Source organism: Manihot esculenta, chromosome 17 (genome assembly GCF_001659605.2).
Source record: "Manihot esculenta cultivar AM560-2 chromosome 17, M.esculenta_v8, whole genome shotgun sequence".
In the NCBI taxonomy this organism is placed as follows: Eukaryota; Viridiplantae; Streptophyta; class Magnoliopsida; order Malpighiales; family Euphorbiaceae; genus Manihot; species Manihot esculenta.
In genome coordinates, this window is record NC_035177.2 from 31,448,725 (window position 1) to 31,472,611 (window position 23,887).

The 23,887-nt window shown below is 32.0% G+C and overlaps 3 protein-coding genes across 6 annotated transcripts; 2 read left to right on the forward strand and 1 right to left on the reverse strand.

The window, feature by feature from the left end:
- Nucleotides 1-2,420: 2,420 nt before the first annotated feature.
- Nucleotides 2,421-9,230, forward strand: LOC110604558 (serine/threonine protein phosphatase 2A 57 kDa regulatory subunit B' theta isoform). 2 transcript variants are annotated; one of them, XM_021742788.2, is made up of 4 exons: nucleotides 2,421-2,719; nucleotides 2,901-2,997; nucleotides 3,346-4,742; nucleotides 8,452-9,230. In XM_021742788.2, the coding sequence occupies exons 3-4, from the start codon at nucleotides 3,531-3,533 to the stop codon at nucleotides 8,809-8,811; spliced, it is 1,572 nt and encodes a 523-aa protein (XP_021598480.1). In that variant the 5' UTR covers nucleotides 2,421-2,719; nucleotides 2,901-2,997; nucleotides 3,346-3,530; the 3' UTR covers nucleotides 8,812-9,230. The 2 variants fall into 2 exon arrangements, with proteins under 2 accessions (XP_021598480.1, XP_021598479.1); XM_021742787.2 differs by having other exon boundaries at nucleotides 2,422-2,719; nucleotides 2,929-2,997.
- Nucleotides 9,231-10,750: 1,520 nt separating this feature from the next.
- LOC110605222 (probable carboxylesterase 11) lies at nucleotides 10,751-17,432 on the forward strand. 2 transcript variants are annotated; one of them, XR_006349216.1, is made up of 3 exons: nucleotides 10,751-11,950; nucleotides 15,415-16,653; nucleotides 16,754-17,432. XR_006349216.1 is itself a non-coding variant. In XM_021743636.2 (2 exons), exons 1-2 carry the CDS (start codon nucleotides 11,061-11,063, stop codon nucleotides 15,950-15,952), a joined length of 1,428 nt encoding a protein of 475 aa, XP_021599328.1. In that variant the 5' UTR covers nucleotides 10,751-11,060; the 3' UTR covers nucleotides 15,953-17,432. The 2 variants fall into 2 exon arrangements, 1 of the variants encoding a protein (XP_021599328.1); XM_021743636.2 differs by having other exon boundaries at nucleotides 15,415-17,432.
- A 2,491-nt stretch (nucleotides 17,433-19,923) lies between these two features.
- LOC110604790 (glycosyltransferase family 92 protein RCOM_0530710) lies at nucleotides 19,924-22,394 on the reverse strand. 2 transcript variants are annotated; one of them, XM_043952318.1, is made up of 3 exons: nucleotides 21,925-22,394; nucleotides 20,199-21,754; nucleotides 19,924-19,981 (listed from the first exon to the last, which is right to left on the reverse strand). In XM_043952318.1, the coding sequence occupies exons 1-3, from the start codon at nucleotides 22,052-22,054 to the stop codon at nucleotides 19,970-19,972; spliced, it is 1,698 nt and encodes a 565-aa protein (XP_043808253.1). In that variant the 5' UTR covers nucleotides 22,055-22,394; the 3' UTR covers nucleotides 19,924-19,969. The 2 variants fall into 2 exon arrangements, with proteins under 2 accessions (XP_043808253.1, XP_021598790.1); XM_021743098.2 differs by lacking the exon at nucleotides 19,924-19,981 and having other exon boundaries at nucleotides 19,999-21,754.
- Between the last annotated feature and the right edge of the window lie 1,493 nt (nucleotides 22,395-23,887).

Here is a 23,887-nt window from a genome sequence, read left to right on the forward strand (position 1 = left end):
AATTCAGGTTAAATTTAATTTTTTGGAATTGTATCCTTTTGATTATTAATTGAAATTCTTTTGCATTGAGACTAAATGTCCTTATATATCTCCACACTCTTGAAATTTATTAAAAGGAAATATTTGTATCAATATAAACTCTGAGAATATTTTATAAAATAGTTAAATTATTAAAAAATATAATTAAGATAAATGTGTCCTTTCAATCATTAAGTAGCATAAATATTCTGAAATATTCTTAGATCAACTTGAATAAAAAATATTTTTTATTAAATAAAATACGGAATGAGTTTTAATTATAAATATTATATTTGCTTACACACTTCATGAGAGAAAATTGGTGTCTGAAAAATAATATTCTAAATATTTTTATATTTACAGATTTAGTCTAATAGTAAATTTATTTGAATAAATCGGAGAAATTTTAGATTTTATTTCTCCAATATCCAACTCTCGGTTTAAAAAAAAAAATTCTAAATATTTTTACTTGGTATTTTTATTTTTTTCATAGTCTATTTTACATCATATTACTGCTACCTATTAATTTTTTATTTGAAAAATAATTTCACAATAATTTAATTTAATTTAATTTTTTTCCATTAACTTATAGTTTAAAATGAAATTATTAATTTTTTTAATTTAAAAAAATTATTTATAAAAGAAATGAAATCGTATTGGAAAAATTCATTTAATTTTTTTTTTATAAAATGAATTATGTGAAATTAGATAATTGGGTGGAATAAATGAATAACAAGAAATTTTTTATTTAATAATTTTAAAAATAAGAATTTTGTGATAATAAATTAAAATAAGATATTGAAATGTGACAATTCCACGATGAGAGGTAAATAATATAAATTACCAGGTGAATATTGAATATTTATTGAAGTTGTTGAGACCGACGATTAGAAATTGGGGCTAAGAATTTCAAATTTCTCAATTTTTCTCTTGTATTCTTAGTTTTTTAATGATTTTTTTAGAAACATTTTTTAAATGCTTTGAAAATTTATATGACGTTTTATGTATAAAAAATAAAATTAAATATATGAAAATTATTATAAAAGTTGAGGAAAATAAAAATAAAGTAATTTTTGGTAAATATTGATTTTTTTAATTTCTCTAAACGAAGTAATTAAATAATTATGGTGAAGCATCGTCTTATAGTTATAAGCATATAAATTTCTTAAGAATTATATTTTATTTTACGTGAATTAAGAAAACATGATTAATAAAATTAAAATAATAATATTTTTCTTTATATTTCATCCATTTTCAATTATTAAAATAACAATATATTGCATGTTAAAATAATTATAAAATTCATCTTCCAAAAAAAAAATTATAAATTATTTTTTAGAATTAATTAATTTTATTTTTTAATATATATTAAATGAAATATATTAAAAAGTTTTAAATAAACTAATACTAAAAATTATAATTTAATAAATATATTTTATTGGAGGAAGAGAATATTTATATATTTGATTTTTTGAAAATATAAAGAATTCTAACGAATTGAGAAAAAAAAAAAACCGATCAACGGTCTAATTTAGTTAGAGAAAAGAGAAGCGCGTGACGTGGCACACTCAGGATATTTCACAAAATTAATTTTTTGAAAAAAATTCTTAAATAGGATCAAACTGTATCACATTGGCGAGCTGGACCTCCGATTTTGATTAGGTCTGATTTAAAAATTGGAAAATGATACCGAGTCTGGGTAGTAAAATCCCACCCAAATTCAATTTTACCCGGATTTAATAAATATTTAATTTAATTTATAAATTGATTAAATCTATTTATATAAATAATAATTATTTAATTTAAATTATATATTAATAAATTTAAAATAACTAAGAAGTTATAAACAAAATATCTTTAGGTATAACTTGTTTATTTATTTTAATGATAATGTTTCATCAAGTAAAATATTATATTATTCTAATATTTTAAAAAAATCCCTATTATTATTAGAAACAATATTTACGATTATTTTAATTATTTACCACTCAATTAATATGGATTTTTTTATTTCCTTAAAAAAAGCTTTTTTTAATTATTTTAAAAATTAAATTTATTTTAAAAAAATTTTACTAAAATATTTAAAAATTATTTTAAATAGAAAAATAATTAATTTACTTATTTTAAAAATAATTTGTAAATTAAATTTTTTTTGGAGAAAATGTAAATTAAAAGTTAAAAGTCAGTGATCTGATTATCGGTTGATTAATTTCAATTTTAACCAGACCGATTTTGCGGGTCTAAGTTTTGGAATTTCCAAGTCTCGAAAGACAAAACCGATTACATGCTTTCCAAGATTGAACAATCCCCTTTCGCAGACGCTGGCGCGTGCAAAATCAGTTTATCCAATTCCAGCTTTGGACCTTTCCTTTCGGGCTCAGATACACCAAGACGTGAAGGGTATTTTGGTAAAATCAGTCTTGTATCTTTATCTGGGAAACACAAAAAAGAACCCGAAGGAATCTGACAAACGGAAACAACTGTGGTTTTGAGGTTGAAAATCCTGAGAAAGTCTTAAAAAAAGAAACTTTAGAAAGAAAAATGAGAAAGGAAGCAAATCTCTAACAGTGAATTCAGCTACCGCAACGGAGCAGCAGAGGCAACAACAGCGGGAGATTGTTCTTTTTATGGATCTTTTATTTTGATCTATTCGGTTTTTTTGGACGCTCAACACTGTGAATTGGACAATTGAACTTTTTCTGTAAGTGTGGATATGGGTGATTTTCATCGTTCCTTTGTTGTTTTTTCGTTCTTTTATCTTTTGAATTTAATTTCCATTTGCCCTTTTTTCCATTTCTGGTTGAATCTATGTCTGCTTTTAGTTGTTAATGCTAGTTTATTTGTGTAATTTGTTATTGCCTTTTATATATATTTATTTGTAGGTTACTTTTGCTTATTTTGGTTCTCCAGATCGATGCCCAGATCTTGTTACCTTTTGATCCAGCTGAATTATCTCTCTTAGCTGAAGGGGAGATTGAGGTGAATATTCGTTATCTCTTCTTCTTTTTAGCAAAATCGACTGGGCGAGTTAGATTATCAGGAGCTTGATCACATTATCTAAATCTGAAGAATTATTGTGTAGTTCCTGATATTTAATGCATTTGGGTATTTTAAGTCAAACCTAATGATTTCATTTACCCCTTTTTGGGTGTAAAGTTTAAAGCAGCTACTAATATTTTGGATATGAAAAAGGTTAATTGAAGAATTTGTTTTTTTCATGCAATATATTTGAAATTAACTGTACCATAGTTACTAGCTTGGAGTGGCATTTTATGTTCCCCTTTTGTATTTTTTTTTTTTTGTTAAATGAATGTTGTTTTGTGTCAGTGGCAACGGAATGGGTTGGATTATCTCAGTGGTGGATTTCTAGTTCTGGCTTGAAATTGTTTTGGTGGTTTCTCTTCATTTTGTCTCCGCAAATTGTGATTCTTTTCTATTGTAGTTGCTGCTTTTGCTTTGCAAGGAGTGTGGGTCGAGTGTCTGAATAGGAGATATCATACGCCATTTAAGTAATGATCAAACAGATACTCAATAGGTTCCCAAGGAAGCCATCTAAATCATCTGAAAATCGTGAGGGAGGGGGTACCTCTACTTCCGCATCAAATGCTTCTACCAGCCCAAGAAACAACGATTTATCTGGAAATCGTTATGCAAACACTGCTACACCATTAGCAGGGTTTAATTCAAACCCAAATCTTGGATCAAATTATGGCAATAAACTTTCTCAAGCGATTAATCCAAAGCTGAATGGGAGTCAGCCTGCTCCTTATGAGGCCTTGCCTAGTTTCAGAGATGTTCCAAATTCTGAGAAGCAGAACTTGTTTATCCGAAAGTTGAACTTATGTTGCATTGTGTTTGACTTCACCGACCCTACTAAGAACTTCAAAGAAAAGGACATCAAGCGACAAACATTGGTAGAGCTTGTGGACTACGTTTCTTCTGCAAATGGGAAATTCTCCGAAACTACAATGCAAGAAATGGTTAAGATGGTGTCCACAAATTTGTTCAGAATACTCTCTTCTCCACCTCGGGAGAACAAAGTTTTGGAAGCCTTTGATTTGGAAGAGGATGAGCCTTCAATGGACACTGCATGGCCTCATTTGCAAGTTGTGTATGAATTTCTTCTGAGGTTTGTTGCATCACCTGAGACAGATGCGAAATTGGCTAAGAGGTACATTGATCACGCTTTTGTTCTCAAGTTGTTAGATCTTTTTGATTCAGAGGACCCTAGAGAGAGGGAGTATTTGAAAACAGTCCTGCACCGTATCTATGGGAAATTCATGGTACATCGACCATTCATCAGGAAACAAATTAACAACATCTTTTATCGCTTTATTTTTGAAACTGAGAAGCATAATGGGATTGCAGAGCTATTGGAGATTCTGGGAAGTATAATCAATGGGTTTGCCCTCCCTTTGAAAGAAGAGCACAAGCTTTTCCTTGTCCGAGCACTCATTCCATTACATAAACCAAAATGCTTACCCATGTACCACCAGCAATTATCATATTGCATTACACAGTTTGTGGAGAAAGACTGCAAGCTTGCTGATACAGTTATACGAGGGATGCTAAAATATTGGCCAATTACAAATAGTTCAAAAGAGGTCATGTTCTTAGGTGAACTGGAGGAAGTTTTAGAAGCAACACAGCCTGCTGAGTTTCAGCGCTGCATGGTACCCTTGTTCCGCCAGATCAGCCGTTGCTTGAGCAGTTCACATTTTCAGGTAGGTAGTTAACTTTTTTTATTTTTAATTCTATTTTTTTGGTCCTGTTTGCGTTTGCTCTTCATGACATTCTTTTAATTTAATTTTGTTGTTCCTACCCTTTCCTTTGTGTTTCCTGTTGTCTTGATTGTATTTTATTTTGCTCTGGTCAATTGGATAGCAAATTACATGCTATTGCGTATTTGAGTTGCAAAAATTCTAGCATGGCATATAGATTGTGTAGGTTAAAGAATAGTAATTATTGAAACCAACTGCCTCAGAATTGGATCAGAACAGATTTTTTATGCATCCAGTCTATAGTGTTTAAGGGCTTTTATTTACTTATTTATTGATTTCAAGTTTCAAGGGTTTTTAACTTCAAAACCCTAAAGTTAAGGTGCCCAGCCAGCACCCAGCAGTCAAAGACATTGTGAACAGCCAAAAAAAGCTCTCCTTCTACTAGGAATGTCTCTCAGCTCTCCCTCCTCTCTCTTCCTTATTCTCCTCCTCCTCTCTTTCTTCTTTTCTGCCCCACGCCAGCCTGCTGTACCAGTATTCCAGTACCCTTTTTGAAAAAAATTTTTCCTTTTCTCTTCCTTCTCCTTTTCTCTCCTCTTTTCCACCTCACCACCCCATCCCAGCCAGCGGCTTTTTTTTTTCCTGCAATTTTAATTTATTACCTTATGTGTTCATGTTGTTATTGCTTATTATTGAATAATTTTAGAAATTGTAGATTGCTTTCTTATTTATTTTAAATTGATGTTGTTACATTATTTTTAATTTTTGAATTTCAGAAGTTATAATTTGTTTAGGTTGCTTTTATTTATGAATATGACTATATGTATTTTGTATAACTGTATTATTGGTTTATTATTGATTAAATGGGTGATCCATTATTGATTTATTGTTGGTTTATTTAATTGGTCAGTACGTATGCGTGTATACCGTTATCCTTGTTGCTTTGTTGCTTTTATTTAATATGATTATTGAATTTATAGTTGGTGTTCAATGTATATATATATTTTTAAAATATATAAGAAAATTTTGGGTTTGTCGTCTTTTTCAAAGGGGCATATCCTCGCCTCTCACCTAAGACAATAGAGGACGCTATCACCTTAATGTAGCCTCTCGCTTTGATAATTCATTGAGGTCATGAAATGGAAAGTCATTCAGTTGTATGCTTCAACACTTTCAATTATTTTGAAATGATGCTATACACTGAATTTTCAAAAATGTGTTGGTGGGTCTTAATTTTGCCTCTCGTTTCACTTCCTCATATTCGTGGAACAAGAATTAGAGAAACTAATGAATGAACAAGAACGGGTTGGTAGCTTCATAATCCTCATCTTTCTAAAGCCCTTTGAGAAACTAATGAGTGAACAGGAATTAGAGAGAAATTTGACTCTGGTTATGAGGTGAGTGTATCACTCAGTGGGCTGTAAACATGGATTTGCCTTTACCCTCTAGATTGTTATACAAAGGATTAGACATGATGAACCAATTGCATGGACAAAATCTTTTGATGTTGGCAAGGTTCAGGCTACTATAATAAAAAGGAAAATCAGACGATACTATGAGACTGCAAGAGTGATAAAATAAATTGAGCTCACAACAAAACATTTAATTCTTATTCCCAAATAGTTGGGGTTGGCTAAATGGATTATTATCCATTATTCAGCTGTGTTTGAGACCAATTCCACTTCAGTATTCGAAGTAAACTAAGTGTGCCACTCCACAAGTTGCTTTCTTTCTTTCTGTAGTGAGACTATTTCAGCCATTAATAATGCTAGATGCACAGGTGAGTCAGTAAAGTCCAGAATAATTTCCAATGAAATGAAAGGATCAATATTTTTGAATGCTGAATCAAAACTTGTAGCAAGTTCTTTTGAGCATGAACCATTGAGAAACTAGCCAAAAGCCTCGAATTTATATTTATACTGGTAATTAGGCCTCTGTATAGGTGATCTGGGAAGTTGGATTTATAGATGTTGGCTACCTGAATATTTAGTTTCATAATTGTGTTTAGGAAGTCCTCAGTTTTTAAGTATTTGTGTACAAATGGACTCGAGCTTACAGCACATTATACTGGAAACAAGCCATCCTTGCAATATGGATGAGTATGAATTATAGAGGATCATGTTTTCGTTTGTTATTATGATGAAGCAGTTTCTTTTGTGGCACTTGTTGATGATGATGCTTGGATCTCAAAAACACAATTTTACTTCTGCAGGTGTTTTAAAATAACATGAAATTAATAGATCTTATCTTATGAAGTTTAGTTTGCATATAATGTATTGGTTTTGGATACTAAATAATTTTATTACATATGGAACATGTTTTTGTTTTGTTCGAGGGATAATTGACTACATGGAAGATCATATGTGTGCTCTTCTTTTATGTTTTGGTTTTCATTTTAGTTGTAACTGTCTAGCATGGACATGAAATTAATGTAAAACTAGCAAGTGTTGATGACTGTGATAGGAGGTGGTGGTGTGGAGTTGGAGATAAGGGGTTGCTATTAGAAGGATTTTATTTAGTTTATTGCTTGTAAATAAAGAATTTTGGAGTTCCTATTCATAATAAAGTTTTCAAATATGCTCAAATGAAAAGCAATGGTGTATGGAACTCAGTGTTGGGCAGTAAAGGGACATACTAAATGATGAGTGTTTCAGAGATAAGAATGCCAGGATGGGAAGTGTTTTTACCGGAACAGCTAGAATAAGGTTAAACTGTTAAACTTAACTATGGAACAGATGGATTGAACTGAGGACAGAATGAAGGAAAATTATCGGAGCTTTATGAAAGATGACTTGTTAAGCGTGCAGAGCATAGAAGACAATTAGAACACAACTATTCAAATTATGAAAGAGAGTGATATTGTAGACATGAAACAGAATGTTACTTATCTTGGACAGGAATGGTGCAAACTGAGTCTGATCATTTTTGTAGCCATTAAAGTTTAGGTGATCTATATGCTGATTGCATTGGCTTCCAAATTATCTGCAATTTTTTCTGAAAACACACTGATGGGATTCATTTTGCAACTTCTTAATGTCCTTGGCTGTCTTTCGCTGGTCTTTTTGGCCTGCAATCTTTTCTGATGACAATCTTGGATGTAAACATTTTTGGTGTCAATGTCATGTCCTCCCTGTTCTCTTTTACCTGTTCTTTTCATTACGTAACTTGGAAATTTCTGGCTTGCTCATATTTTCTTTTGCTGCTCCTTGGTCTTCTTCTGGATGCCATTGTATTTTTGCCATACTTTTTGATATTTATGATATCTCCTCAGTTTGTTGATGCAATAAATTACAAGGCTTGCTTTTTTGCAATTGGTCTTATTGGATTGGTGTGCACTTGTTTCTTTGATATTGTTGTTAGTATAATTGGAACAATTTTCCTATAACTGGGTGCTGTTACAACATCTTGATTAAGGTTCAAAAATATTTTTACAGTGACCAAAATGAACATTCAATTGTAATGTTAATCCTGCTAAAACGCTTTAAAAACCTCACACATGCACACTGAGTCAAAATTGTCATTTTGGGTACAAATGGCTAATAGAACAGGGCATTGGCTTCTTAGGGGAAAGATTTTAAGTTTTTGGTGCTATGTCTGGAATCATGCGAAAATGTATAGATAGACAAATTTTCTGCTTAGAGCTAGGGGTGTAATATTATTAATTTGTTTGGTTGCTCTGTCCACTGTGATTTGTCATTCGTTTTATTTGCAGGTGGCAGAGAGGGCCTTGTTTTTATGGAACAATGATCACATTGAGAACTTGATCAAGCAGAATCGCAAAGTTATACTACCAATCATCTTCCCTGCCTTAGAGAGAAATACAAGACAGCATTGGAATCAGGCAGTACAAAGCTTGACGCTAAATGTTCGCAAGATCTTCTCTGATATTGACCTGGATCTATTTGAGGAGTGCCTGCTCAAGTTTCAGGAAGATGAAACACGGGAGAAGGAGATGAAGGTGAAACGTGAAGTCACCTGGAAACGCTTAGAAGAGATTGCTGCAGTGAAGGCTACAACTAACGAGCCGGTGCTTGTCTCCCCAAAAGTGATGGCACGTGCACTATCTGGCTAAATAGTTGGAAAGTCTCACCAGCATTTGATTTGGTTCACGGTTGGTGTGCAATGCAAACCACAGATGGAGGTGGTGACTGAAGAAGTGGAATATAAAATTAATTGATTCCCTTGCATACTCACCGCCTTCAGAATTTTTGGTTTGCCATCTATAGAGCACAATGGTGGGGGTGCCATTGTTGCCGGAAAAAAAAAAAGATAAAAGAAAGGAAAAGGAAAGAAATCCCATTTTGGTTATCCTGGAGCACTGCACCAGTTGATAAGGAAATGGGTTAGAGAATATATGGAGCAGGTTCTGTGAGTAAAATTGAGGTGGTGATATGTTTAATGTGTAGAAAGGTGACAGAGACCTTGAACTCGTTGTACAATTGTTTATTCCTTCTGCTTTTAATGAAAAGTATGCCCATGTGCTTGAACAAATAATGGAGTTTTAGAAAATTTTTCTGTTTTCTATTAAGTCAATCCAATAATTTTAGGCGTTATTACAATTATATAGTCCTCGTATTTTCTGACCTCTAAGCTATTCGGTAGGGTTTATGTGAATTCAATTAGGTAAAAATTGCTCCGAAATTAAGGTATTAGGCTATGCAGGCAACTGGACTAGACCAAACACAATAGACGAAATTTTACGCTCAATTGAAAACGTCTATTCATATGCTTATGCTTGTTAATTGAATTGAATTGAAACTTGAAGTTTGCTAAAATTCTAAACGAAATTAATTAAATTTGATCGATATAGTTTGATTTTTCATTTAAATTATTTTATGTTTAAGATTAACATTTAGTTTGATTATTATTTTTTTTTTACGCTCACAGCTTAATATGTAATAAGTGTATTTGAGTGAATTCGAGAGATTTCATTTTTTCGATTTCTATTTCATAGAAAAAAAAAATTTTTTTTTTTATAAATATATTGTTTAAATCGGTTGGACCCGAGATTAAAAATAACATAATAGATACATAGATGAGCAAAAATTATTAATTATAATTAGAAAAATTTAAAAAAATTGAATATAAAATTGAAAATTTTAATTATAAACATAATTAAATGTTAGAATAAAAATTTTTATTTTTAATTAAATAAATTATTTTAAAAATTAATTATAATGGTAATAAATTTAAGAGCTGCGGATTTATTATTCCAAATTAAAATTTTTAACTGTAATTATAATTATTAAATAAAATAAAATTAAAAATTAAGAAATAAATGTTATTTTAAAAATGGATTATTATAAGTCCAAATTCCAAGGCCAGTCACACTTGAGTTTTGAAATTCCAAAGTTCCATCGCAATCTATCAAACCTGCTGTACATTTTGAACGCCATCGACACTGAGTAGTTTCATCTCAAGTGCACTTGAAAGTAGATGGCCTGTAGAATTATAATGGTTTAATATTTATATTAAAAAAAATTTATAACTCAATTTAAATACTACAAATTTTCTAATTAAGTTTTTTAATTTATTAATTTAACTGAAAATTTAGAATCTCGACGAATTAAATTTTTTTACTTTTAATAAAAAATATTCAAAGTTTAATTTTTTAATATTCTAAAAAATTTATTATTTAATTTTTAAATATTATTATTATTAACAAATCAATTTAAATTTTAAAAAATTTATTAAAATATATATTTTTTATTAATAAAATAATTATTTTATTAAATTCTATTTATTTTTACTGTTAAAAATAAAAATATTTTAATAAATATAAATATTTTAATAAATTTTAAAAAATATAAAGATTAATTTATTAATAATATTTAATATTTAAAAATTAAATAATAAACCTTTCTTTAAAAAATTTAAAATAAGTTAAACTGAAATTTTAAATTAATTTAATTTAATTATAATAGCCCATCTGTCTGTTGCCACATCATCACTATCCTTCATTCACAAGGCATTCAAAATAATTGCCTATAAATATAATATAAAACCAAAAAACCACGAAAGCAGCAGCCCATCATCTTTCGGAATCGCTATTGAAATCGATCAGATTTACAGGAAAAAAAAAAAAAAAAAAAGAAGCAAATCACAGATTTACAAAAACCCTAATCCCATGTGAAATCCCCAAGTTTACTTTCCAATTAATGTAACCATGTATTTATGTTAACCTCTCAAAATCTCATACAAATTTCATAACGAATCCTCCGTTTCCTCTCTCTCCCAAAATTCACCGCCTGCCTGCAGAAATCAGAGCTTTAGAGAGAGAGAGAAGGAGAAGGAGAAGGAGAAGGAGGAGGTGGAGGAGAAATGCCAAGCGTCGCCGTCAAGTTGTACAGTGTCTTCTTCAAGTTGCTCTTGAAGCACCGTCTGCAGAATCGGATCCAAACCCAACATGATGATTCTGATCCCTTCGGAGTTACCACCAGACCTGAAGAGTCCGTAGCTGCTCCCAATCCGTCCTTTGCCGATGGCTTCGCCACTAAGGATATTCATATCGATGCTTTTACCTCTCTCTCAGTGCGGATCTTCCTCCCTGAGTCCGCTCTCAATCCTCCTGAACCTGATTCTAGGCCCCCATCCAGAATTAAATCCAAGAGTAACCTTAAACGGCTCGATCTCGATCAAAATGACAACACCACCGGCCTCATCGCCAACCGTCACAACCAGAGTTGGCGTCGTAATAGCGTTGGTCCCTCAGCTACAAACATCATCACGGGTTCATCCCTCAGAGAAGAGTCTAGGAGGAACAGTTACGGTGGCAGCAATGATGTGGAGGCCTTTAATTTTAAATCGGACGGTGTTGGTGGAGTGTATAGAGGATACTCACCTTCCGTTGATAACTCGCGTAAATTACCGATAATGTTGCAGTTTCACGGTGGTGGGTGGGTGAGTGGGAGCAAGGATTCGGTGGCTAATGATTTATTTTGTAGAAGGATTGCAAGATTCTGTGATGTGATTGTGGTAGCCGTTGGATATAGATTAGCGCCGGAGAATAGGTACCCAGCTGCTTTTGAGGATGGGATGAAGGTTTTGAATTGGTTGGCAAAGCAGGCGAATTTGGCTGAGTGTAGTAAGTCCATGGGGAATGCCAAGGGTGGCACGGAGTTCAAGAAGGCTGACCTTCAACGGCATGTTGTGGACGCCTTCGGAGCGTCCATGGTAGAGCCCTGGCTTGCAGCACATGGCGATCCATCCAGGTCAGTAAGTTGTTCTTTTATTTTTTTTTTCCTTTTTTTTTTTCTCATTACATGTATGTACATTTTTCTGATTGGATTTTGGACTGTTTTGAACTTTGAAAACAAAAGCAAATTATTTTAGGATTCTAGACGTTGCTTCTATACGGTTGGAAGTGAATTTCTGATCTGCATTATATTTGTATAATTCATTGTCACCTGATTTACTGATTTTGTGAAATGGGAAGAGGTTAGGAAATAAACATGATTAGCTCAGTAGGAATTGCAAGTGGTCAAATGGGCGATAACGATAAAGTTTTAGACAAGATTGATGCTGTCAATTATCCAACTGGATTAATTTTTTAGCACAGTTTGCATTCGGCAAACATATGATTATGTTTCTGTTAAATTGGTTTATGGGTTTGTTGGGAATGCAATTTACTTTTCGTATGATTAGTAACTAATTTCTTGTTTGGTATCAAAGAGTTATTTGTTCTATTCTTAAATGGATTACTTTGGAAGGCTTGAAGAGCATTTTTAGTTAATATTACATCCTTTCTTGATTAGCTTAAGGAGAACAAATTATCATTTACCTTATGGTGTCTGGTGAAACACTACAACTTCTGCATGAGTATATAGTTCTTATGGAGATGGGAGTCTAGTGAAAGTGTGAAACATTAAAGCTGTGTATAAGCAATTCTTTAGCATACAGAACTTTCCAAAATTCGAAGTTCGTTTTGATTATATCACTTGAGATTTCATCCACAAGGCTTTGAAGGGTTTAAGTACTTCAATTGCAAGCTGTAGATGCTTATGTGTTTCCATGATCAAGAAAGTCCTGGATTAATTCATTTAACGATCATATGTACAATGAAAAGCTAACCTGATCTGGCATTGTGTGTTTATTGTTCTACAGAAAGCAGAATTGCATTCTCTGTTTTCATTTTTTCTTTCCTTACATTTTAGAATCAATAATTGGCTTTTTATCTGCTGTTTGTCTTTGATACTTCATTTCTTCTTAAAAGATTGTCCATTAGTGTTGTACTTTGCTCTGAGCCTATTTAGATACCCGAAGTGCTATGAGCTAGGGGCTTGTGATGCATTTAATGGTTCAAAGAATTAGACAGTGTGTGTTAACAAAGCCAGTCATGGGGGCCTAGGTGCAAGTGCACACTTGAACAAACTAAGGACAAAAAATAAAATTTAACAAAAAAAAAATTAAGATTACCAAGACCAAGCAGTTAAGATGAAAGATAATAAGAGAATATCAAAAATAACATGAATAGAGAAATTAAAGAGTGACTATTTATGGCTAGTGATGCTAATTCTGGAAACTTCATAGTCACCAATATTGAACTCTAGTAGATTGGCAAATTTCAAGTCAAAGATTCTTTATTTTTTTCTGGTGAACGGAAGCACTCGTCGAAGGTCGAAATAAAGATGTGCCATTGTAGAGACTGCGTCCGGAGTAAGGTGCATGCCTAGATGCTGTAGGTGTAGGATAAGAGCCTGGTGAGCCTTGAGCCTGAGGCATGCCTTTAATAACTGTAATGTAAGCAAATATACAAGATACTAACTTTGTACAGTGATTTTGTTATTCATGTAAGCCTTAGTAATTAAAGGTTCAAGGCACACTAAGGAGCAAATGGTTCATGGGGCCTAGGTGCAAGTGCAAACCTGAACAAAGTAAAGACAAAAAATAAAATTTAATAAAAAAGCAATTTTAGAGAACCAAGACCAAACAGTTAAGATGAAAGATAATAAGAGAATATTGAAAATCACGTATGAGGAGAGAAATTAAAGAGTGACATATTACAGCTAGTGATGCTAATTCTGGAAACTTCTTAGTCATCAATATTGAACTCCAGTAGATTGGCAAATTTCAAGTCCAAGATTATTCTTTTTTTTCCTGGTCAATAGAAGTACTTGTTGAAGGTGGAAATAAAGATGTGCCATTGTAGAGACTGCATCTGGAGTAATGTGCATGCCTAGGCACTTGCGGTGTTAGGATAAGAGCCTGGTGAGCCTGAGGCATGCCTTGCATAAGCAAAGATACAGGATACTAACTTTGTACTGTGCTTTTGTGGTTGAAAGCTCCATTTATTTTAATTATTTCTGGGCAATTTTTTTTTCTTGGGGGTTAAAAATGAGTACCACCCATCTATATATTTCTGAGAGTACGATACACTGGGTACAAGTTCCCTGTCTGTTCCTCTCCTTCCAAATTCTAGTATGAGTTCTTTTTGTCTTCTGTCTACATTATTGCCATTTAATAAAGCTATTATAGATTTTAATTGAGTATGAGAATTGTGATCTTTTAGACAATGGTCATGTCTATTACATGAATGTAGCAGTTGATGTACAAAATAAAATAGCAACAACTCAGATGAAAACCTAGTGTGTCTTGTCCAAATTGGGTGCATTCTTGAAATCAATGCATTGTTGAGTGTGATTAGGCAACTTCCTGACTAAATTGACATTTTGGTTAGAAAGCTTATTAGTTACTTCCAGAGGGGAATGGAAAGAATATTTCAAAATCTTAGACAATGTTATTCATGAAATCAATGCCTCATTGTATATGATTAGGCAACTTTCCTGACTAATTTTGAGATTTTGATCAGAAAGCTTATTAGTTACCTCCGAAGGGGAAGCACTATATTTCAAAATCTTATATGATCTTAACATGAAGACCCTGATCCTTTTTTTTTTTTTTAACTTTATTAAACGGATTTTTTAATTAGACCTTCAGTGGATTAAAGTTTAGTTTTTTTTTTTGTTGTAGACTTCCCATGGATTCTTCAAGCTGGAATAACTTGATGATGATTATATCCAAGATTGAATAAAGGAAGAAGTAGTTGAAACTACTTATCTTGAAATGGCTAAAGTGGTTTCTGTCATCCTTTTTTCTTATCTGTTCTAATGGATGTAAAAGAAATAATTTTGCTGCTGAGCTCCTTTGCTTTTTCTCCCCCGACTTGTCAACTGCGTATTCATTTTTGTAGTCCCCTTACCTTTATCTGGGCATTACTAATGGAAGAAAAATTTTTTATTAGAATTTCAGTGGAGTCTGAAAATTGCAATAACTTGGGAGATACTATAATCTCTAAAGTTGATTAAAGAAATGATATCTGGTAAATAGGATCTAGTTATTAATTCTAATTATATAACAATAATAGGACGTAGGAATTAGGATATATTTTCTCAATGAGCAGCATGTTGAATTTGCAAGTCTTGCACCTCATTGAAGCAGGCTAAATCTCACTGCACAAAACTTATTTATTGCCAAATACATGCATTGAGTGAAGATGATTTATTCTGTATTTGAAGTTTATGATTTCCTTGTTTCTTTTGTCCCATTGAATAATATGTGCATATATTTTTACAAATATTCTTTTCATTTATATGTAGCATTATCTTCTGGGCAAAGTGACCTTAACAATGAATCATATTTGCTGTTTCGAAATTTCTAACTTCTATTGCTCAAACAGATGTATTCTACTTGGAGTAAGTTGTGGTGCAAATATTGCAGACTATGTAGCGCGAAAAGCTGTGGAGGCTGGGAAGCTATTGGACCCTGTTAAGGTTGTAGCACAGGTGTTGATGTATCCATTCTTCATTGGGAGCGTCCCCACGCATTCTGAGATAAAGTTGGCCAATTCCTACTTCTATGATAAGCAGATGTGCATGCTTGCATGGAAACTCTTCCTCCCAGAGGAAGAGTTCAGCCTTGACCACCCAGCTGCCAACCCTCTTGTCCCAGGCAGGGGACCTCCTTTAAAGCTCATGCCTCCCACGTTGACAATCGTGGCTGAACATGACTGGATGAGAGACCGAGCCATTGCTTACTCTGAGGAGCTGAGGAAGGTGAATGTTGATGCACCAGTTCTGGAGTACAAGGATGCCGTTCATGAATTTGCAACTCTTGACATGCTTCTGAAGACCCCCCAGGCTCAGGCCTGTGCGGAGGACATTGCCATCTGGGTCAAGAAGTATATTTCATTTCGAGGACACGAGTTTTCTTATTGAGGGGATATCATGTCAAGGAAAAGATTGACATCTGCGACTATTGCAGCGGGAGAGTCATTTGCCCATGTCATTTTACACGTGAGAGGACACTGGGCTGCACAGTTGGTCGGGGTTGTAGAATAAGGGGTTCTATAATTATTTCATTTTTTTTCTCCTTCTGGGTTCTCACTTTTTTTGGTTTATAACTTGTCCAGTTGAGTTCCTTTTTTGTAAGATATAGAACTTCTTTCTGAGATTAGGGTTTAGGACCTCATGACATGAAATTACATGTTCGAGCTTGTGCCCTTTGAGACATTCTTGTTGGAATTTTCTCCCCTTGTATTAAAATGTACAATTGCCCATGAACGGAGATTTATCAATGAATGGCTCTCTTTTCCAGTTTGAAATATAAATCTTTAATTTAGGAATGCCTTTATTGCGTAGTGTTTAGACCAGGGGCAAATAGAAGCTAGGCGGAGATGTGCAAATGCTTATGGAATCTTTTATCGACTATGGGATTTGGATTGGGAACATCACCAAACTTAATCCAATGCATATAGCGTTTAATATTATACAGTTATATAAGGAACAGTTGTCGGACCTCGTTTAATCCATAATAATCAGACAAATTGAGCCAGCATATAATGCCTGATCTAGGTTGGAAGAGCTTAGTAGGCAGACAATCAATGAAACTCCAAAAGTGGATAACAAAGCAACTTGTGGTAATCTTTATATTTAAAGTTGCTGCAGCTAATGGAATTCATAGTGCATTTTGTTTTCTTCTGTGTTAACAGCCACTAATTTGTTCTTTTCTCCTTGTAGGCTTTCTGTTACCAGGTTGTTGATAGTCCCATTCAGGTGTATAAATATGTCCAATTGCATTGCACAAGAAAATCGTGGGGCTTCAGTGCATGTGATCAGCCAAGCCTCACCACGGTTCTTGCCATTCTCTTATCAGGAGTATGCAACTGAGAACCACCAATAAGCCCAAGAGGAGGTTTGAGCTGATACAGTGAATGATGATGCAAATTAATCTGGCTGTTATAAGAGATGGGAGAGGCTCTGTTTCTTTGTTCCTTGCATATGCAGACGAGCGCAGCCGTGGCATCATTTTAGCAGCGCCCTCTTGGCTGCTACAAGCCTCAATATTGGAAGCACTTTGAGGGGGTTTGAGTTCATTGTTGAAGACGTAGTATGCCATGGCCTTTGCTCAGCTAATTTGGTGCCTCGTTGTTGAACGAGGGGCAGTGGTGAATTAGCAATCTATTAGCAGTCTTCTCAATTGTGGAATAAAAGATTTAAGGTGTTGCGCCTGAGGTAGCACTTGGGGCCAGGGGAAAAGTTACTGCTGAATTCTGCTACTCATGTACTTCATCTATGTTACAAATAGCAGAAGCAGTCTGTGAAAACCATTAGGTTGTGCTCATTACTGTAGATTATTGTGGTGGTGGTTGTCTTTTGGGGCAACTGAAAAGAAATAAATGTCTCTTCTACTTTTTAATATTCCTTACTAATCATTTCTCTGTTGATTTCTCATAGTTGAATGCCATTACTTGCTAGTTAGTAGACTTGACTTGTAGAGAAAGATAGGAGGATAATGATTCTATTGAAAAAAATAATAATTCCAAATTGAATAACCAAACCCCAATTATTGGTTTTTTGAACTAAATTCATTCATAAGTTCTTATAAACTTGTCATTTAATATTTCAAATCCTATTCTATTAATTAGATAAATGACAATATCATAGTGATGAAAATGTGCAAGTCTACATACTGTATGATTGATAATATTATCGAACTTGCTTTTAGTGAATGTATCAAATCAGGCTAGACAGAAAATTACTTTACATAGCAATGCATTTATATTTTCAGGTAAAAATGTGAGAAGTTGATCACTTGATTTGCAACTGGAATGACAAAGAAGGGGCTGATAATTTTACCTTGCTCCCAATTTTATCAATCCAGAGTATAAACTTTTGGTTTTTTGGGTCATAAATGAGTGTTATTAATCTTCCATATTAGAGTGTACCAGATCACAGCTACTAATGTCACGGCCGTGTCACAAAGTTCCAGTGCTGCTATTAGTTGCCGGTGAAAGAGATGATTAAGACTGAATATTGGAAAGAACAAAAGAAGATTTCTAGATTTTCAAGACAAACCAATTGAAGGAATATATGATGTTGCAACCTTTAGCTGGAGAGAAAATTTTGCCACTTTGTGGTTAGGTAAAGCTGAGATAAGATTGGAAATTACATGGTAATGAAGTTCCTTGTTGTGTACAAAAAGCACTGCTGATGTAGAAGGCCGTGCCTGTGAAGTTCATCTGTCACCATCTTGTGCAGTTGGTACAATGACTGGCAAAACTTTTGCAGCAATTGATGGGATCAAAACAATACAATACCTTCAAAGAAGATTTGATTGTTTTGGCTTGCCGTTTGAATCAAATGGGAATGTAATTAGAATTTCTTCCTTTTGCATATTGTGCACCCAAATCGCTGGAGCCCCTCGTATCAAGTTTCTAATTTTTCATACCCAAATACGATAAATTTCTAATAATAAATATGTATATATTTAATAAATTTATTAGTATTACTATATTCTTAATTAATATATGATGTTTTAGTTTCTTAATATGTAAGATACAAATTTTAATACAATTAAAGTGTGTGTGAGAGAAAATTTGCAAAAAAAAAATTCTTAAATTTGAAATAAATAAGTAAAAATAATTTAAAAAATATAATAATTAATTGATTAATCATAATTAAAATATCTATCCAATTCCAAACTTAAATGATAATATTGGATTAATAAATAGAGCCGCAACATAAAACTGTAAATTTAATTTTTTTTATATATTTTTTATATTTTATTTAAATTTATATATTATATTCCTTTTTATTAATATTTTTAAAAATAAAAATATACGACGTAACACCCGCGTAAGCATATCGTTTATATTAATGGCTAAACGGTATATTAAAAAAACTGTACATGAAAATTTAGTTGCTTTACTTTTAAAAATATAAAATATTGGATTTTAAATGAAAATTGTCAAAAAAAAAAAAAAAAACATAAACAACCTTCCTTTGAGAGTATAAAATAAAAAATTAAATTTATTTTTATATATATATACAAAAAATTATTACTATATGATACAAAAAATAATAATAAAATTCTATCCACAACAAAAAATTAAAAATAGTAATTCTTACATGCAACCGAAGTTATTCACTGCGAATGAAAAAATGATATATTAATTAAAATTATAATAAATATCATAATTAAATTTAAAATAATAAAAATGTAGGTTAAAATTTTTTTAAAAAATAAATATATATTTTTTCCCAATCAATTCTCACTTAAACTATATTTGAGATATTAATAATTGTTAACTATTTTAATAATTGTTAAGAATCACCGTTAATTGTTAAAAATAACGGTTAGTTATTTATATAGTCTTTAAAATAAGATTGTTTATAAAATTAAATATTAAATTAGTTGTTAAATATGAAATAACAATATTGTATATAAATGAATATAAAATTTATAAAAAAAATAAAAAAATATAAATAGTGATTATCAAGTAAATGTTAAAAAGAATAGCTTTTTGATAATCACTTATTCAACCATTAAACATATTAAATAATAAATAATAAAAAAAACAGTATTTTAATTCAAACTAAATATCAAATACTATCATTAAACACTTATTCTTAAATTCTAAATAATAAGTAGGATGATTGTAGATGGTATTGGTAAAAACATTTTATTTAATTAAAATTAATAAAATATTAAATTAGGTTTTCTAATTGATGTTTGCAAATATTAACTTCTAGAGTTTAAATATGTTAATGATAATTTATTCAAAAAATACAGGATAAATATTAATACGCAAAAAATTAATTTGTTAATTTTTTTTTTAAAATAAGAATTGAATTTGAGTTTATTATTGATAATTTGCAAATAGAGTTTTCTATTTTTCCAAATTTCTTATTCTCCTTCTTTCTGTTTTTAGATAGAATGCACATAGTTTAATATTAAGGCAGCACTATACTTAAAATCATAACAATTTTAATAAAGTTTTTTAGTTTTATAATGTCTATTCACGCACACTCCACTCCATAAATATATACAAAATTTATTCAATATCTATTTTACCTTATGCAATTTTAAAAATTAATTTCTAACCTAAAAAAGACTAATTAAGATAAAAACAATCATCACAACCCTTTACAATCTCCTGCTGGAGAAATCACTATTTTGCATATCCAAATTTCCCCTATCTTCCTGCCACGGCAAGAGTTTAGTTACTGGGTTCCTGAAATTTTCTAACACCCTATCCCTAAGTCCAGTGTCATTCACCTCGCAAAACCTACTTGACCAATCCGGTGGCTCGACGGCTCTAGTCCCCAATCCTGGGACACGATCCTTGGACCCAACATTCTTATCATTTTGCCAATCCACTACATATGTAGCCACCCTCATATGAAATTTCTCCTTAAACACCTCCCAAACTTGATACTTGTAGTGGTTAATCACCAAAATTGCCCTGTCCGTATTCACATACCCAAACTCATCTCTCAAATGAAAATGGTGCACTACATTGATCAGTGTGGAATTCAATGCGTCAGGTTTTACTATACTCTTGTGTCTTTCCGGTGCCATTATTCGACATGTGTACCCTACAATGACTCCTTCCACAGGCATATGCTCTAATCCTGATGGTCCAAAACAATGGCACGATATACGTAGTTCTGCAATGTTACTATCATTAGACTCCGATTGATTTCTAAGTACATCAAGCAAATTCAACCCAGTTGGCAAGTGAAAAAATTCGTCTACGTCTATGAACCCAACCCATTTACATGACGTCCGAGCTCGTAGTGCACAGTGAGCAAACCCTGCCTCTTGGGTCTTAATCCAAGGCCACACATGCTTTGAAATGTTGAAATTGCTATCTACTAACGATTCTATTACACTATCAATATTATCCTCGCTATTGTTATCGTAAATGAACCAACGTTGGACTCCAATTTGAGCATGGTACATGACCCATTCCTTAAGGAACTTCACTTGGTTGCGCAACATTGTACATATGCACATTTCATATGGCTTATTGGCCCTCGGGTCCGGGACTTGGTTTGGTTGGAGCCCCAGTCGGGCAATAGACTGTAATGTCTCTTTGCCTTTTACTCTAATTGAGACCTTGATGGAATTGTTTACCTTCCAGGGGTTGCTCAATATGCTAATAGGCGTTTGGCACCGTACGATCTCTTGGGCTATCGATATAACCTTGGATCTTAAGAAGAACTTCGGCCACCTGAAATCCCAGCCGTACAAGCAATCGAACTTTGATGTGTTGTACAGCCTATCTGACCGTAGATTGAGCCCCTTCACAAAAACAATTGTGGTGTTATCGCGGTCGATCATTGCTTCATACACTAGTGAGTCCCATCTTTTGGTGGGCTCAGGCTTGATGTAACCACCAGATTTCAAAGCAAGCGCAACCGTGAAGCCACGTGGATTGAGGGGACACCGTATCATCTGGTCATCCACATCATAACCGTCAATTTGATTAGGAGGCAGCTTGAACTGCCGCTGGGATAACGATGATGATGATCCGGCCGAGAAATAAACGCAAACGAATTCCTCTTTGGTAAATAAGCGAGCTGATTTAGGGTATTTTAGGAAAATAAGCACCTGGTCTGGTAGCATAACGGCTTCTCTAATTGAAACAGTGGCCGAATTCATCGGGTAATCGCCGGAGATAGCTCGCAACGCCGGCCGTCCCCATGCAGTAACAATTTCTGGATGAAATTGATCTGTTGGAAAACAATGTAGAAATAAATTTAACAAACAGTGAATAATCGCTTACTAATAAAATTCAGTTTCCTCCCACTTTTTGGAAAGATTAAAATCATTAACAGAATTTCCTGAATTAAACAGAACAACAAATATTGATAAGAAAACAGTAAAAAGAAGAACAAATTACCTCCAAACAAGCGGAGGCGAAAAGTGGAGAAACTAAAGCCAGTGAAGAGAACGAAAGAGAAAACAACGAAGATAGTACACCAAAAGAAGCGGCTCCACGAAACGACGTCGCGTTTCCTACGATCCTTCATCGCTGCAAGAAGTAGGAGAAGCGGCTGCTGCTGTTAAGAGCAACAACAACAACCACCAAGAACACACACAAGAACCCAAAAGGAAACCCACTCGTTTCTCCTTACACATGAAAGCATAGTAAAAGAGAGATGATGGGTGCGGTTTTATAACTTGGTGAGTAAAAAAATGTTGGAATTTTGAATTTGTGAGTGTGTTTATTCAACTCAGCACTTGAACCGTCTGAAGAAAGTTTGATCTGAGATAGAAAGCGAGGGAGACGGCTAACAGCTCTCGTCGTCTGATCTTTTGATGTTTCGGGCGTTGATTTCGGTTTTTATGCGGTCGTTGCACTGTCGATGTGGTTGGAATAAGTGTCTCTTACATTTTAAGCAGAAATATCATGCACCGGTAGTTTCTCGACACTTCATGTTAAAAAATAAAATAAAATAATATACAATGAAATGTAAACTGTATTGAAGAACCCGCAGAAAAATAACTAAACAAGGATTGATTTAATATTATTGTTGAGATTTTTAATTATGATTTTAAAATGAAAAATCAACTATATATATTTTTTTACTATAGTGGTTTTGTACTATTAAAAATCTATAAACTCTAAAGATATAATTTAATTTGTCAAAATACTATATTAAACAAACCACATTGAAAGCATTACGCTAAAAGATAATCTGATGGAATAATTATTTATAATAATTTTAACCAATGTTTAAAATAATTTAATAATAATAATAATAATTTATAATTTGGTTGGTTGGCCAATGGGGATTAGTTAAGTGTATGATTTACAACAACATTAGCTACTGTAAATTCAAAATCTTAAATTTTTTTTTTTCACGGGAATTTCCAACAACTCTTTCAAATTTTGAGGAATTAGTCCGGTCTTAATGTGGAAAATAACTTATTTTAAGAAAATATTTTCTATAAATTTTTTTAATATTTTTTAATAAAATAATTTATTTTTTATTATTTAATTTTAATTTAAAAAATAAGAGATATTAACAAATTGTATTAATTTATTATTTTAATTTTAATTAATCATTTATATGAAATCTATATATTGCAAAAATAAATATTAAAGGGGAAATAAAATTATTATTCTATATTCTTTTAGGTTTTTTTTTCATAGATATAAATTTTTATTTAAATCAAAATAACACTTCCAAACCATCAGCATACAGTTTGAAAAACATGAACCTTAATCAAACTATAAAATCCAAATGCGGTTTCATTCTTGCAAAAGATCAAATTACTAAAAAATTAACAAAATTTCTGCAATTAGGTTATATAATTTTGAAATATAAATTATATTATTTTAAAAGTAAAAAAATAATTAACATAAAATAATTTATTAAATGTTTGTAATAGATAAATATAAACTTCAAATAACTATATTATACGCATAATTAACAATGAAAAAATAATAAGTAAAAATAAATGGACTTAAAAATTAAAAATTAAAATAATAAATTAAATATATTATATAAAAAATATATTTTAAATTAAATAATTCAGAATTTGCACCAAGACTTAGTATTACTAGTTTTTATCTATTTGTATATATTTGATTAATATCCAAATATTGGATGTACTTTTAAATCTTAATTTTCATTTAATTTTATGAAAAAAAATTACATCAAAAGTTTACATTTAATGTTTTTAACACTCAAAAAAAGTAAATAAAAATATTTCATTGGTAAAAATAAAATAAAATAAAATAATTATTTTCATTTTTTAATGAAAAAAATTTATAATTCAAGAATGATATGAACACTATTACATATAAATTTAATTAATACATTTTATTTTTTTAAAATATAACCAAGCAATATAAA

Excerpts from the sequence above, each read along its gene's own strand:
- LOC110604558 (XM_021742788.2), top strand. The coding sequence starts at position 3,531 with ATGATCAAACAGATACTCAATAGGTTCCCAAGGAAGCCATCTAAATCA. Across the intron at positions 4,743-8,451 it reads TGAGCAGTTCACATTTTCAG|GTGGCAGAGAGGGCCTTGTT; the intron begins GTAGGTAGTTAA and ends TTTTATTTGCAG.
- LOC110605222 (XM_021743636.2), top strand. The coding sequence starts at position 11,061 with ATGCCAAGCGTCGCCGTCAAGTTGTACAGTGTCTTCTTCAAGTTGCTC. Across the intron at positions 11,951-15,414 it reads GCACATGGCGATCCATCCAG|ATGTATTCTACTTGGAGTAA; the intron begins GTCAGTAAGTTG and ends TTGCTCAAACAG.
- LOC110604790 (XM_021743098.2), bottom strand. The coding sequence starts at position 22,054 with ATGAAGGATCGTAGGAAACGCGACGTCGTTTCGTGGAGCCGCTTCTTT. Across the intron at positions 21,755-21,924 it reads TCGCCTCCGCTTGTTTGGAG|ATCAATTTCATCCAGAAATT; the intron begins GTAATTTGTTCT and ends GTTTTCCAACAG.